The sequence below is a fragment of the Littorina saxatilis genome, unplaced genomic scaffold (assembly GCF_037325665.1).
Source record: "Littorina saxatilis isolate snail1 unplaced genomic scaffold, US_GU_Lsax_2.0 scaffold_1305, whole genome shotgun sequence".
Lineage (NCBI taxonomy): Eukaryota > Metazoa > Mollusca > Gastropoda > Littorinimorpha > Littorinidae > Littorina > Littorina saxatilis.
The window spans coordinates 1-15793 of record NW_027126119.1 but is presented as its reverse complement, the minus strand read 5'-3'; the positions used below and the strand labels follow the sequence as shown (position 1 = coordinate 15793).

Below are 15793 nucleotides of genomic sequence, written 5' to 3'. Positions count from 1 at the left end.
CCCCACCCCCTACACCTAAAAAAGGGAGTGGAGAGACGGATCAACTCAAACACACATCTGAAGCTGTCGCGCACACAGAAGACGGATCAACTCAAACACACTTCGTTGGGCAGGGGTATACATATTGTTCCATATCTGACTACATTTCACGGGTGAAGCAAGTTTACCTTTAGTAGAGTTTCAGAACAATCATGTAAATTAGTAAGCTTTCAGAACAAACACGTATGAGGGCTTACATGATTACGATGAAATAAATAGTAGACTTTCAGAGCGGCAATAGCGAGTTGCGGCAATAACGGGTTGCGGCAATAGCGGGTTGAGGCAATAACGGGCCGCGGCAACAACGGGCCGCGGCAATAGCGAGTTGTAACCATCGTCCCTAGTCACATGCTGACGGTGAAAACAAAATGGCGGATCGCGTAGGTACCGGATCGCGTGCGAGGTGGTGGTAAATTGTGCTCGGCTTTTTGTTGCAAGAACGCCCGTTACAAACAGAGCTGCTTCGGGAAAACTTTCCACAAGTTCCCTAAAGAAGAAAAAAGGTGGGTTGTGCAGTGATTATTTCATCAGGTTTACCTTCTTCAGAATGAGAATGCAATGGCTCGAGTCAACTCACTCAGATAAGCCAACTGTCTCTGGGCATTTTTGTCTGCTATGATACTACAGTATTTATAGAACTAATATGCAAATGAAATATTACAAACATAGCATGGATCGGTTCATCCTGAGATTTCTGTACTAGCTGTACTATGTACGCGTGTGTCTGCGTGTGTACCTGTGTGTGCATGTGTACACTGTACTTACGACTGTGAGTGTGAGTCAGCAGTCAGTACAAAACAACAGTTTACACTTGATGACAAACTACCCGTGGGCATATTTGCCGAAATCTTTATCAAACCTTGCTTACGGGAAAACTACAGTACAAAGGTACATCACTCATCCGTTTTGCGTTCAGGCAGAGCGTTAGATTTAGACTGAAGATCTGATTTATTTTTTGTCTTTCCTTTTTGCTTAGTTTAACAATAACATTGTTGTTTTTATTGTCAAACTAGGTGCAGAATATGGATGCAATTCACAAGGCGAGAGGACTTTGAAAAGCTGCAGCCAGCTGATGTTCAAGGTCTCAAGCTTTGTACTGATCACTTTGAGGCCAACCAGTAAAACAATCCTGCAGAGAGGATCACTTGTGTGGAATGCTGTCCCGACATTGTTTGCAGTGCCCAATCCACCACCGAAGGTTATTTATTTATTGGTTTTAGGTTTTTGCAAACCAATGAAGCACACTATTAAATGCAGGTTGAGTAATGACAAGTTTGAGGCTGATGTAAGAATTGAAAAAAAAACAGCATTGTTCCCATCAAATAATGCCTGTTTGCATTTAGCGCAAAAAAATGATAAGGCCAACCAAAAAAAGTTACTTATTTTGGATCCACGTCTTGATTATGATGATATGATGAACTTATTTTGCCAAAAAACAGCCCCAAATGGCAAAAAAAGTATAGGGTCGGCGTCAACAACAAAAAAGTTGTATGTTTCTGGTCACCTGACCCTACCTATGTTTTCCCGACGACCCTAGACTTTTATTTTGCATTTTCAAAAATAAAAGGGGTATTCAAAAATCAATTGTTTTCCTGTTTTTCAACAAAATAAGTTAAAAAGATGGTTTAAAAAAAAAAGTTTAGAAAAAAAATCTCCACCTTTAGTCATGTTAGGCCACAAAAAAAGTCTGTTTAAGGTAACATAGGCCCTCCAAAAATAGCGTCGGTAGGTCGGCTTTTTATTTTTGTATTTTAGCCATCTGAATATTTTAATTTCATTTTTTAATGCCCCAAAAAAGTCTAGGGCCGGTGGGAAAAAAATAGGGTCGGTCCGGATACTGTAAACAGATTATTTTTTGTTTTGCCTTACGAGAAACATACACTTTTTTGTGTGGCCTAAGACCAATGCCATGAAATTGGGAGAATTGTTTCATTGTGACTGGGTGTTGGTTGTGAGTTTGTCAGTTAAAGAGCTGTGCATTTGCAGGTTGCTAGTGGGAGGAAGCCACCATCGCAAAGGGTAGCTACAAATGAAGCCAGCACCGACCTGTCGCCTGATGCACAAATTGTTCAACCAGGTAAGAGATTTTTAACCATGAAGAACACCCTGACATCAAAAAATGTTTAAACCCATCCATTACATAGTTGATAATTGCTGTATAGGGTGACGGGCGCTGTGGCGGGGTGGTAAGACGTCGGTCTATTAACTCGAAAGGTCGAGGGTTCGAATCCCGGTCGCGGCCGCCTGGTGGGTTAAGTGTGGAGATGTTTCCGATCTCCCAGGTCAACTTATGTGAAGACCTGCTAGTGACTTATCCCCCTTCATGTGTACACGCAAGCACAAGACCAAGTACGCACGAAAAAGATCCTGTAATCTATGTCAGAGTTCGGTGGGTTTTAGAAACACAAAAATACCCCGCACGCTTCCTCCGAAAGCGGCGTATGGCTGCCTAAATGGCGGGGTAAAAACGATCATACACGTAAAATTCCACTTGTGCAAAAAAAATGAGTGCACGTGGGAGTTTCAGCCCACGAGCGCAGAAGAAGAAGAAGAAGCTGTATAGGGCGGATGCATGGATGGATGAAATTGTACCTGTAGTTCCAACACGTAAAGATGGGAAACATATCCTGTTAGAGGCATGGTGTAACAAGAAACAATTAAGTGGCTCTATTCCCATCTCCCCCCCCCCCCCCCCCCCCCCCCCCTTTCCCCGTCGCGATATAAGCTTCGTGGTTGAAAACGACGTTAAACACCAAATAAAGAAAGAAAGAAAGAGGCATGGTGTGTGAGGAGTTTACCTGGTACTGTTGTCCTAATCAATCAATCAATCAATCAATCAATATGAAGCTTATATAGCGCGTATTCCGTGGGTACAGTTCTAATGGCCTCACCCATTCAGTACCAAACAAGGTCAATTCCATCATTGTTCCACATCGTATCCATAGTTGCTAATACACTTCATTTCTGGCCTGCCTTCCTACGCTATTGTTTATTTTCATTTTGTGATTTAATTACACGTGTTTTAATTTCTTCCAGGTTGTAACTTGTTATGGTTATGTTATTTTATGTGTGTTTTCTTTTTTAGATGACATTCAGGCGATCCTGGAGGACATAGGATGTAAAGCATCAAAGTCGTCATCTTCCCATCCCCTCGTGAAGCGGAACTTTGGCAGAAGGTCAACAAACTGAGGAGCAAGGTTTTCCGATTAGAAAAGAAAACGATGGAACCCCGTGTAAAACGAGCGAGTAAATTAGCCAAGCCTCCCAAGAAAGACTTTGTAGTAGAACAGTTGTCTCTTATATTATCAGGCGAGGCGAGCTATTTTGCCATTTATGCCTGTTACATATTTACCGGTTATCTGCTGCTGTGTCCAATCCTGGCAGAGACGGGAACGCATGTTACCAAGGAGCCGAAGGAGAGTCAATGAGATGAGAGAATGTGATTAACAATTGCCAACTCTCTCCGTACAAAGAGGGTCCAAAATTGTATAAAAAAAATAGATGGTAGGCAATTCAAAATTAAAAAAAGGACTCTCGGAGCATATCAAATCAGTGGAGCCGAGTTTCCTTCTTTGGCCCATGCATTAGGATTCAGCAAGCTGTATATATACAAGATGTCAACAACCACCACTGATATAGCAGTATCCCTTCCTTATTAGCCCTCAAGCAATCCATTTAGGGAAAGCTGATGACAAGCCCTCTGCTGCCTTTCCGAGCTCTAAAACATCGCAGAACACAACCCTTGGCAGGAGTGTTTATGTTATCGCTCGGCCAGGAAAGAACAAATTTGCAAGCAAGACAAGGAAGAGAAATGAATTTCTGGCTGAAAATGTGCACAGTTAAGAAGTCACACACTGAGTCAGTTTAGTAGAAAGAGACATAGTCAGTACTATCAGGGCTGCTTAATAATAATACACACATTTTAAATCATCAGAATACACTCTCTGCAATCTTCTATACTGATTGCACAAAGAAACATTCAATGCGGAAGAAATCAGTTAAATACTGCTGTTTCCTACATGTCGAACCGGTACATAAGAATCACATTACACCGCCAACTGAAAGACCAAACTTGTCAAAGTTTTGTAAGTGAACACTACATCTTACAAGCAACAAAATATGCATGTTAGTGCATTTACACCTCCAGCATACATACAGATTAAACTTATTACGCTTAAAACAATATTTATGCTGTTTTCAAGAAAAAAAAGTGAGTGTGGTTTAAGCTTTTTGAATATTCCGCGCAAATTTCGATGCTCCGCCTTGCAAGGTCACGGCGGCCGCTAGCTGCTGAAATCTGTGGCACCATGCATAGGCGGTAAAGGCGCCTTCCTGTAACATTTACGTGGTTTTAAGTGTGTTTAACATTTCTCAGTTCCTGGAGCCCTTGCAATGATTATAATGATGACAAGAAGCAGAAGTTTCAAAGTAGTGTTACAAAATGTGGTTGTCTTGAAACAATTAACACAGGGTTTTTTCCATGTTGAGTGCAGCTGAGAATAGTTCTGTGTGAACTCAGTTATGCTGGTCCGCAGTAACCGAGCCGCTACTGTCGGAACTCGCGATAAAAGATAGGCCTAACCACAAAAAACACAATCGGCACTTTCTTGAAAAATCTTCCTTAATCTATTGGTATATATATATGATATTACACTGACTAACCTTTTCATCTAAACCCTAGTTCTTCTTTACGAATGAATGTATTTTCTACTTTTGACGAGAAAAAAATAAAATGTATTCAGCTAGAGCCTATGCTTTCTTACTGCTGGGTCGGTGTCTGTAGCAGACGATACTTTGCCGCTCTGACAGAGAAACTGAATACAAGTCTAGAGTAAAGATAATGCAATGAACTTCGATATTTATCAACAGAGACAAAAGGTTCCTTTGGATATGCTTTCAAATAGAGATGTTATATTCAGCAAGTATTTGTGTTGTTGAGTCAGTAGTGCATGATAACAGAGATATAATATAGCCTAAATTGATCTTCAGTCTATCTACATAATTATGTCTGATCACTGATAAGTTGGAACTCCATTTTGACAATTTTAACACAGATGCATATATTTTCGGGAAAGTGGGTGAAACACTGTACACTTTTCTTGGCAGTGCGGCGGATCTATCCAATTATAATTAAATTCCAATCTTTAATCCCCCCCCCCCCCCCCCCCCCCCCCCCCCCCCGGGCCTCTCTCCGGCTGCTGTTTCTAAAATCATCTTCTTTTATTTTGTTAATCTGTTTGGGGGGCTGGGGAGGGGGGGGGGGGGGAGATTGTGTGCTTTACAGAGCTCTGTTAAACAGATTGCTATTTAACCTGTGTTACGGCCACTTCAGTGAATGCAACTCGGTTCATCCATACTGTGGCATACATATTCCCATTTATTTAAGACGGAAGCACGTGACCATCCTGGCAATACTCTCTAGATAGATAAAAGAAAGTGTTAGCAGATTATATTTCACAGTTTTGGTTTTAATCAATAAGTGCTTGAAGCGATTTTAAATTAGCATAATGATTGACCTTGCTAAAATGTGCAACTGAGATACTTTATCGAAGTTTTTAATACAACATTTTGATGCAGTCATGGCAACGCGTATGCTTCAAAATGTCGTCTGCAAAACCCCCACATACATAGCAAAAAAGCTCTGGTCTTCGCTTTGCAGACTTCTCCAAGAGTTTTTACTGAGACTCGGTTCCGAGATTCTGAATTATAAACAGTGGCCACCAGAGATAAACAACGCCAACTCGCCTGCAGGCTAGCGGCGAAAGACAAACCGTTTAACGCTTGACGAGCAGGGGCTAGTGTTTTGTCAGCACACGCTAAACAAAACAAGGCAGCTATAACACAGGACTGTGAGCTCTAATACTGAATTCGCCTCCACTGTTTTGATATGCATGGACTTAATGAGTCAAAAATCAAAGAAGGCTCTATGAGCCGAAGTACATGTTTTGTCTATTGTCTTTTTTATTTTGAATTCCCTACCATCTATATTTTGATACAATTTTGGACCCTCCCTGGTGTGTTGTTTCTGATGTACCTTTTAGTCTGTTTACAGTAACATAGGCACACAAAAAGAGGGTCGGTAGGTCGGCTTTTCTTAAAAAAATTTTATAACCTTCTTTTTAAATTATTTTGCAAAAAAACAGGAACAAAATTGATTTTTTTTTTCTTTTTCTTTTTTTCCAAATGCCAAAAAAAAGTCTAGGGTTGGTCTAGAAAAATAGGGTTGGTCGGGATACCGTAAACAGGCTATTTTGCTTTGTTTTGCCTAAGCAAAGACTAACAAACTTTCTTTAGGGTCTGACATTGTATATACAGTCTACTTCGTTTATAACGTCGCCGGATATAACGTCACCCCGTTATATCGTCACCCAAACACCGGTCCCGGCTCAATTCCTTCTTTCCAAGACTATTTTAACCTCGGATATAACGTCACCGGATATAACGTCACCCAGTTATAACGTCACTCATCCATGTCGGTTATAACGTCATATCAATCCCCATATGCAGCAGTTTGCATGGTGAACGACTGTCAAGGCATTTTACCCTACACGTGTCACAAGTTTTGTGTGTTAACGGTATTCAAGTTTTTCCGTTTTCCCGTTGTTAGAGACCCAAGGAAAACTAGGTTCAAGGCATAATCATTTTTGCTGCATGCGTTTTGTGAGTTCCTGTTCGAGGTTTTTAATCAAAAGAAAAATGTTTTATTTCATTTCGTTTTGTGAGTTCCTGTTCTATGTTTTTAGTCAGTAATGAAAAATCATTTCATTTCGCTTTGTGAGTTCCTTACTTAGGTTCCTCAGTGTTCTAGGTTTTTAATTAAAAGAAAAATGTTCCATTTCATTCGTGTTGTGAGTTCCTGTCTTTGTTTTTAACTAAAAAAAATTGTTTTAAAAAGTTTCATATCGAGCATACATGGTTACTCCTGCGCGAGCGCGTGCGAATGGATCTGTCTACTTCTGTCCTTCAATCACGCATATAAAAAAAAACTCGATTATTGAAATGACGGTAGGAGAAGGTCGAGAGGATGAGAACAGACTACGACGTTTGTTTGTTTTTTGGTCCGTAGAATACAGACTACAACTGCCCTCGACGAGGAGGCTGAGCGTCACTTTCAATTGGGCGTTGTCGACAGGCTGAGTAGGTCGCTCAGGCTAAATTGTAAAGGTAAACATTAAGTGCAGTGAACCGACAAATTGAGAAAAGTGATACTGCACTCTTAAAGCACTATTTTGACTCAACTTGGAAAGCCATGGACGTTATATCAAGTGACGTTATAATGATAATAATAATACAGTAGTAGTCTAACGAGTATAACGTCCCGCTCACTAGATGTGGTGGAGACGGTGGATGGGGAAAGGGGGTAACTATGACCCCAAAGTTGTTACTACCAGAACGATTGTGCGTAAAGGTGGGCAGCCACTTTGCTGTTGACGAGAAACTTCTTTGTTAATAATAATAATATAAGTCAAATAGACATTAATTACGTATAAGGACCCATGAAGTTCTCGTCATTTTTACATTTAGTCAAGTTTTGACTAAATTTTTTAACGCAGAGGGGGGAATCGAGACGAGGGTCGTGGTGTATGTGTGTCTGTGTGTGTGTGTGTGTGTGTGTGTGTGTGTGTGTGTGTGTGTGTGTGTGTGTGTGTGTGTGTGTGTGTGTGAGTAGAGCGATCCAGACTAAACTACTGGACTGATCTTTATGAAATTTAACATGAGAGTTTCTGGGTATGATATCCCCAGACGTTTTTTTTCATTTTTTTGATAAATGTCTTTGATGACGTCATCCGGTTTTTCGTGAAAGTTGAGGCGGCACTGTCACGCTCTCATTTTTCAACCAAATTGGTTGAAATTTTGGTCAAATAATCTTCGACAAAGCCCGGACTTCGGTATTGCATTTCAGCTTGGTGGCTTAAAAATTGATTAATGACCCTGGTCATTAAAAATCTGAAAATTTAAAAAAAAAAAAAAAAAAAATATATAAAACGATCCAAATTTACGTTCATCTTATTCTCCATCATTTTCTGATTCAAAAAACATATAAATATGTTATATTTGGATTAAAAACAAGCCCTAAAAATTAAAAATATAAAAATTATTATCAAAATTAAATTGTCGACATCAATTTAAAAACACTTTAATCTTATTCTTTCAAGTTGTCGGTTCCTGATTCCAAAAACATAGATATGATATGTTTGGATTAAAAACACGCTCAGAAAGTTAAAACGAAGAGAGGTACAGAAAAGCGTGCTATCCTTCTCAGCGCAACTACTACCCAGCTCTTCTTGTCAATTTCACTGCCTTTGCCATGAGCGGTGGACTGACGATGCTTACGAGTCTTGCTGAAAAATTGCATTGTGTTCAGTTTCATTCTGTGAGTTCGACAGCTACTCGACTAAATGTATTTTCGCCTTACGCGACTTGTTATTTCTTCGGACATCAAGGACAGGTCAAGATCTAGCAGAATATGAATACACGACAGCCATGTGTGTGTGTGTGTGTCCTCAAAGCCAGGCTAATAACGTCGGACACTATAATTAGAGACTGAGATTGTCGATGGAACCAGACGGAGCTTGACACTTCAACACTAGCATCAGCATGCAGCCTACAACACTGTACGTTGATACTGTTGCCAAATTTCGGGGACAATTTTGTGTATACAATTTTGTATTCATGGTCTAGCGGCCAGGTTTTGGAAATACGCAAAGAAGAGAATAGTCCACAATTCTATATATGAGGAAGTGAATTAAAGATTATTGTAATAAGTTAGTTTAAAACTTACAACAATATGTTGTTGTAATTTTTAAACAACACTAATGCATGCACTTTCCATTTCTGCACAGTTTTATTAAAACAGTCAGTACTTTAGAAAGGGACATAACTCTTGAACTCCGGATATAACATCACCCGCGCGTAAAAGTGACGTTATAACCGATGAACCGGATACAGCGTCACCGCGTATAACGTCGCTCAAAAACATCCCCCGAGGGGTGACGTAATATCCGGAGTCGACTGTACTATACAATTTTTGGGGTATTAACTAAATACATGTATACAGTTTTCGATTCCTTTTATACTTTTTCACAAATTAGCCCCCCCCCCCCCCCCCTTTTTTTTTTTTTAGTCTGCCCTGGGGGCGGGAGGTCTCCTAATTTCGGTTTCTAGGGTCACCTTATGCTTCCCCATGAGCTGAGAACTTAATTTAAAATGAGCCTCGATTTTTTTATTTGTATTTTGTAATTGTGCCTTTGTCCAGTCACATGATTTCACTTTGTACTTAAAAACTTGGCGCTGTCATCGTTTATTGCTATTTATTGTTCAGTTGTTCAGTATTTATTGCTATTGGGCATCAGTTATTCAGTTGCCCTCTTTCGAATGAGCCATGCATGCATTATGGATGTGTTTAGCGAATTGGGATACCTAAAGCAATGTAAAAGAAACAATGTGAAGCAAACATATAGCACCAAATAAAATAACCGAATCAGAATGGAAACTTCTTCAGTGTATGTGTGTGTGTGTGTGTGTTTGCTGTTTTAAATACCGAAAATGTGAAAATAAAGCAAGTCACAGCATGAGAAAGATCGACTGTACTAGTCATGACAAAGCAGGAGACAGCCTGGTCAGCATGTAGAAAAGGGGAATAACTCGTATTTAGCCATTCTCATTTCTAAGCATGCCCAATGAGGAAGTTATCCTTCTTCCCATTGTAGTTTCTTTGATGTTTGTGTAAGATGTCTGCGTGCGTGCGCGCGTGCGTTATTGAACGCGTGTGTTTAATGCGTGTGTATGTGTGTGTGTGTCACTGTGTGTGTCAGTGTATGCGTCAGTATGCGTGTGCTTGTTGCAGTGCCGTGTCTGTGTCAGTTTTTGTGTGTGCAAGATCTGAGGAGACACAGACACAGAGAGACACAGACACACTGAGAGACGGTGACGCGCGCGCACACACACACACACACATACACACACCCACTCACCGGGCTCACTTACACCACATGCACACACACAGGAACACACACACTGACACTGAAAACATCGTGACCGTGACACACACACTGCACTAAGGCACTCAGGCTGACACACTGACCGTCACACACGGCACACACACACTGACACACACAAATTTGCCCTGCTTACTATTTATGTTTTATGTTCAAGTAGTCTTCGACAATGGTAAGCTTACTTTCATTGACATAGTGCGAGTTTTGTTATCATTGATAGTAGGTATCACTGAGTCCAACAGGGAAAAAAAACAACCAACAACCCTGAGTTAGCATCTATGAAAGTCAGTGAAGTCAAGTTAACGTTAAACTCTTATCGTGCTTTTCCAGCATATTTGAATCATGTTAGAACAGAAGTACATATCTTTTATCAAATGACTTAAATCAAAAATGATGAGTTAAAAACAAAACACTGCAAAACAAAAAAACGGTGTACATTTTGGACCACACGGATTACGATGCTAGCTCTAAAACAAATCAGTATGTGTGAAGTAATGTACAGTCAAACCAGTAAAATGTCAAAGAAAACCCCGTTTCGACTGCTGAAAGTAATATTTTTGGCAGCTTTTATAGTGTTCACGATGACCCTTTAAAGCTCAGATTAGTGATGCACGTCTCAGATGCGGCAAAATGTTAAACATTACACGGCTTTCAGATAGAAACTATCAAGTAAACACGTATACTCTGATCGTTGAAGTTTTGAAATCAGAAACGCATTCCGGGGCGTGCCCCCAGACAAGATTTTATGACAAATTTTTTTAAGAAATTAAAGTTACTGAATTTGACACGTCGGGGAGCACGGAGCCCCTGTAGGGCCTTCAGTCATGCCTCGGGCAGGCAGCCGCCGGGGCTATCCGTTTGAAAAAAAATACTAAGTTTCATTGCAATGAGTGAGTCAAAAACTGCAATTTTGTGCTTCAGCTTCAGCAATGCTGTGACTCCGGCACTGGCCCTTTAAGATTTAAAAGTACTGACCGTAAATCTGAGTTTTAAGGAACCTTCTGCCCTTCACTTTGACACGCCTTAAATGTGAATAGTTTTTGAAGAGTTGGTCGAGAACAACACAGAGAATAAGATTGAGTCAAAAAACATCAACAACCAAACCATCGGAAATATATATATATATATATCTCTGTACAAAGACGGGCTGAAACTACAGAACACAGAGCTTCGAACTGAGTCAGTCAAACCTGACGTAAGAACACTTTACGTCTTGAAATCGACTCATTCTTTAAAGGCTGACATATAGTCCAATTTAATTAGTTTAATTACTTCCAGGGCTTTTCCCATCGTTGCGGGGATGTATAAATTAAGCTTCCTGCAAAGTTTTAGGTTTGAAGTCCTTACCAATTACGAGAAATAATTAATTCTTTATTGCATTGTTTAGCAATAGTTCTCCAGGTCTCGGGCTATTTTTAGACCGTTGACGTCGCTTCGTGACGTTTCGTAAACCAATGGCGTCGAAGATAGTCAAAGCGCGGTTGCGTACAATGGCAAAAAAGATAGAAGTATATACCCGTCTAAAGCTGTCAAGGGCACTAAATCTGCTGAGAAGAGAAAGTGGACTCCTTGCTTCATCACCACGCAGCACCAGCGCTGGGTCGCGCTGAAAGAAAGATTGTTTTCGTCAGAGGCCCATCGCTTCAAATTGAGAACCAAGTACAAAGGGGATACTGAACTCGCCAAAGTTTCGCTGGACACGTGAGTACATAGGCCAATTAGAAAAGTAGATGTACTTGTAGCTTGTCAGCTGAAGCCTGTGGCCTTATTCTTGCGAATAATTATGTGCTGTGAGAGATCGTATATTTCCACCTGCGCAATTTCCGGAAAACATCCACTTTCACTTTGAGACTGTTTACATTCGACACTATCAACACCACTTTGCAATACTGAAATATTTTTTTCTGTGTTCAAAAGCTACAGCCAATCGTTATTATATCCCCTAAGGCACAGTTTTATATGGACCCCCACCCCCCCTCCCCCAAGACCCCACTTTTAGGTCATCCGGGAAGTATTTGCCAAAGGATCATCGACTAAGATCGCGGTGCATTTCTTTTTCCAGTATATCTTCGAGACGCCCTGCAGACAGTGCGATTCTAACATATTGGACTTGCTCTTATCTGCAAGGCAGATGGTAGCAGGGGTAAAACCGGGGCTCCACTATCTCAAAGTTCTGAGGCTGATTTGTGTAGTGGAGTCGACTCATGTTTGCTGTTCAAAGGGACGACAGCAAATTGCAGAAACCAGCAGCCTGATCCTTTTTTTCAATGACAGGGGGAAACAAATCAACGTGTATCAATAACTGATAACAACTCGGAGTTTTAGTTCTAATTAGTATCTGTCGTATAAGACATGATGAGAGTCTTTTGTGTTAAGTATTTTGTATACAAGACGCATGCTAACGTTTTTTAAACTCTCAGTAGTAAGAGCTAGTGCATCAAGAAATCTAAAGGTTGAGACCTATTGCAAAAAAAGCGCTTTTCGGGATGATCATAACTTGATTATAATCATAATATGATTGTACCCAAAATGATGCGAAAATGTGATCACAGACAAAGTTACTAAATGTACATGAATGTCAATTTGAAGTGATGAATATATTCTATAAATTAACAACAGAAAAGTAGACGAATAAATTATTCAAACACTGTAAAAGACTGATATCCAATCAACAGCGAATATGTCGCCTACCTTTGCCTCAATTAGTCAAATTCAAATAAAACAGAAATCAAGCGGGCACGAATTCGGAGAACGAGAGAAACAAATACAGACTAACACGTAAAGTAACCCCAAATAATGACAGAACTATTATTTATTCTTCGTCTCAAACAACAAATGCAGGCATTTCGCAAACAAGATTTCCAGTCAGCTGATCACAAGGGGCGTTACTCCAAGAACCGGAAGTGGTAGAATCGAGCACTGCGCAGGATCCACCAGCAAGGTTTTGTTTTCCATTTCCGGAACTCCACGAGCTATAGGTCGGTAGATCTCCACTTTGCCACACAAACTGGTCATGTCGTGGACTGTAGTAGAAACCTGGCAAAATCGAGTAGAATACATTAACAGTTATGACGAATTTACACACCGAGAGGGAACGACAGAATATGGTTGAGATTTGCTGTAATTTGTAAATTGAGGTGTCTCTAATACTAATCTCTAATTTACAGAGCTTTTGTTGTTATTGCTACTAGTCACGTTTTTGCCCCCCACCCCCCTTACAGAAATAATGAATATTAACATTCAGAGAACGAACGACACAATTTGATGAGTTATTAACAATCGTAACATAACTGAACAGGACTGAAAATCACGATAACACGCTTTTTTTTGTCAGTAAAAACAAACTGCCTTTTGACGGCAAATGACAACCACCACCACCACCACCCCCATCATCTCCACCACCACCACCATCACAACCATTTACAACTTACCCAGCAACATATTTTCAGTAGCTGCAGAGCCAGTGGGTACGAGGGTGGACAAGAACGTGTTCTCTGCCTCGGAATCCACACGAACAAGATGGCTGTCGCTGCTACCCCTGAAAGAAGAGAATTTTATGATGAAGGGTGCTTCAGACAATTTCCCCCTCAAATATGACAATGGTATACATGTAGCGAGCAATATCTCGATTAAACCCCATGTGAGGTTCACCGTCATACTGAGTGAATCTCAGATTTTTGCTCTTCTTCAGTATGTAACGTCACTTCCAAGGGGCTAACTCTTGGGTATATCCGTTAACCCTCCAACCCCCCCCCCTCCCCCCCTAAAAAAAAAAAACTAAGTGAGAATTTTATTCTATTCCATCGAATAATTACAAGCATAGGTTGGATACTAGTTAGTTGGTTGTTGGGGTTTCAGCAGTTTCCTTCAACCGGTTTGGCTACTCCTGATCAGGACCAATTCAAATGTTTGTTCTTTCATTAGTGTACAAGGTATGTCTTCGTGTTGGAAACTATTTACACGAAGAAAAACAAAACGTCGGATACGCGGGTAAAAATCTTGAAACACAGCAGTCTCACATTAAACATGCACCTTGCAAGTGTTTCCCTTGTCGTTCTTTCGTCAAAGAGAGCAAATACATGGTGTTGGCAGTCTCGGACCACTCAGACCCGTTTCTTACCTCTCACACAGAGCGGCCCCGGCAGAGTAGGACTTGACCACAGTACCCAGAGTCAGGTAACACGACCCGCCATTCTCCACCCAGTCTGAAGGAGAAGAAGTATTTTATAATTGAGTCAGAACTTTGAGGATGAGACCAAAAAAAGCTCAGGTCAGAAAGCGGCCATGCACAGACATAATGCATCAACATGTAGGACACACGCGCATGCACACACCCGCACGCACGCCACGCACGCACGCACACACACACACACGCACACACACACACACAAACACGCGCGCGCACACACATGCACACAAATAAAAACACACCTCACAAAAGGAGGTCGTGACAGTGTCGCCTCAACTTTCACTAAAAGCCGAGTAAGTCGTCATCAAAGACATTTATCGAAAAATAAAACCCCTCAAACTGACACCCACACACCCCTCCACACACCCACACACGCGCTTGCTTGCTCCCTCGCACGCTCATACCCACACCAAACCAAACTCCACTGGTCGTCAATATAGGCGGCTTGGCCCGGAGCTAGAATCAAAGCTTACCTGTCGGACATCTGTTCGTGCTGTCCAGTGTGTCTGTCAAAAACAGAAGAAGAAAAAATACTTGTTAGAATAATACACGATGATGTGCGTGGTCATACTGAATGAATCCTGAAGAAAAAAACGACAATTCCTTGCATTAAAAAAAAAGAAAGAATCTGTCTCTCTATTGTGGTGTCTTTGATCCATTACCAAGAAAGAAAGTAAACTACATGTACATAGAATGTGAAAACGAAGCATTCACAAAAACTTTAACCTTTGGGTCATCAAAGCTGACGAAAGACACACAACAGACAAATCATGAAAATAAACGATCACAGCGACACACTCATCTAAATAGGCTAAAGCAACACAATAAGATTAAATTAAATAACAAATAAAATAAAAATTAAAACAAGAAAGAAAACTCTAATCGATCGAAAGGGAATTTTGCAGGAATACCAACGTAATACAAAAGCTCTCCAACGGACGGACGAACACGCGCGCTCGAACAGACACGTTTTACACACAGAAAAACGAACATAGAAAACAGACATATAAACACACTCCTAAACACATTCATATAGGCTACACACACACACACATCACACACACACACACACACACACACACACACACTGACGCACACGCACACACACACACACACACACACACACACACACACACACACACACTCACAGAAATACACGTATCTTACCAAGTACGCACAAGGCACCAGCGACGTCTGTTTTCAGGACCTTAGCGCCGGCGTAGACACTGTTGCTCCATTTTATCACTGCAAGTGCCAACATAAAAGATTTAAACAACAACAGTTTTTGTTTTTGTTTTAAACATTTTTATTCACAGCATGCAGATGTCAGTATGATCACTTATCATCAACATCAAAAAGAGATCAATAATTACATGCAAATAACAATTCAAGATAATGAGTAATAAAATACATATATATTTACTTGTTTCTGTTTCGCGAACATACTGGAGAGAGAGAGAGAGAGAGAGAGAGAGAGAGAGAGAGAGAGAGAGAGAGAGAGAGAGAGAGAGAGAGAGAGAGAGAGAGAGAGAGAGAGAGAGAGAGAGAGAGAGAGAGAGAGAGAGAA

General features: G+C 40.7%; 2 protein-coding genes across 2 annotated transcripts; one reads left to right on the top strand and one right to left on the bottom strand.

Moving 5' to 3' along the window:
- The first annotated feature begins 1070 nt into the window (after nt 1-1070).
- LOC138954560 (uncharacterized) lies at nt 1071-3577 on the top strand. Its single transcript, XM_070326375.1, has 3 exons — nt 1071-1237; nt 2026-2116; nt 3125-3577. The coding sequence occupies exons 1-3, from the start codon at nt 1112-1114 to the stop codon at nt 3226-3228; spliced, it is 321 nt and encodes a 106-aa protein (XP_070182476.1). The 5' UTR covers nt 1071-1111; the 3' UTR covers nt 3229-3577.
- A 9257-nt stretch (nt 3578-12834) lies between these two features.
- LOC138954559 (snaclec GPIB-binding protein subunit beta-like) lies at nt 12835-15502 on the bottom strand. Its single transcript, XM_070326374.1, has 5 exons — nt 15394-15502; nt 14700-14732; nt 14158-14242; nt 13469-13575; nt 12835-13073 (listed from the first exon to the last, which is right to left on the bottom strand). Exons 1-5 carry the CDS (start codon nt 15485-15487, stop codon nt 12862-12864), a joined length of 531 nt encoding a protein of 176 aa, XP_070182475.1. The 5' UTR covers nt 15488-15502; the 3' UTR covers nt 12835-12861.
- Between the last annotated feature and the right edge of the window lie 291 nt (nt 15503-15793).

Coding starts and splice junctions, on each gene's coding strand:
- LOC138954560 (XM_070326375.1), top strand. CDS start 1,112: ATGTTCAAGGTCTCAAGCTTTGTACTGATCACTTTGAGGCCAACCAGT. Junction 1,238..2,025: donor TGCCCAATCCACCACCGAAG/GTTATTTATTTA, acceptor GTGCATTTGCAG/GTTGCTAGTGGGAGGAAGCC. Junction 2,117..3,124: donor TGCACAAATTGTTCAACCAG/GTAAGAGATTTT, acceptor TTTCTTTTTTAG/ATGACATTCAGGCGATCCTG.
- LOC138954559 (XM_070326374.1), bottom strand. CDS start 15,487: ATGTTGGCACTTGCAGTGATAAAATGGAGCAACAGTGTCTACGCCGGC. Junction 14,733..15,393: donor TGGTGCCTTGTGCGTACTTG/GTAAGATACGTG, acceptor TGTTTTTGACAG/ACACACTGGACAGCACGAAC. Junction 13,074..13,468: donor TACTGAAAATATGTTGCTGG/GTAAGTTGTAAA, acceptor CGATTTTGCCAG/GTTTCTACTACAGTCCACGA.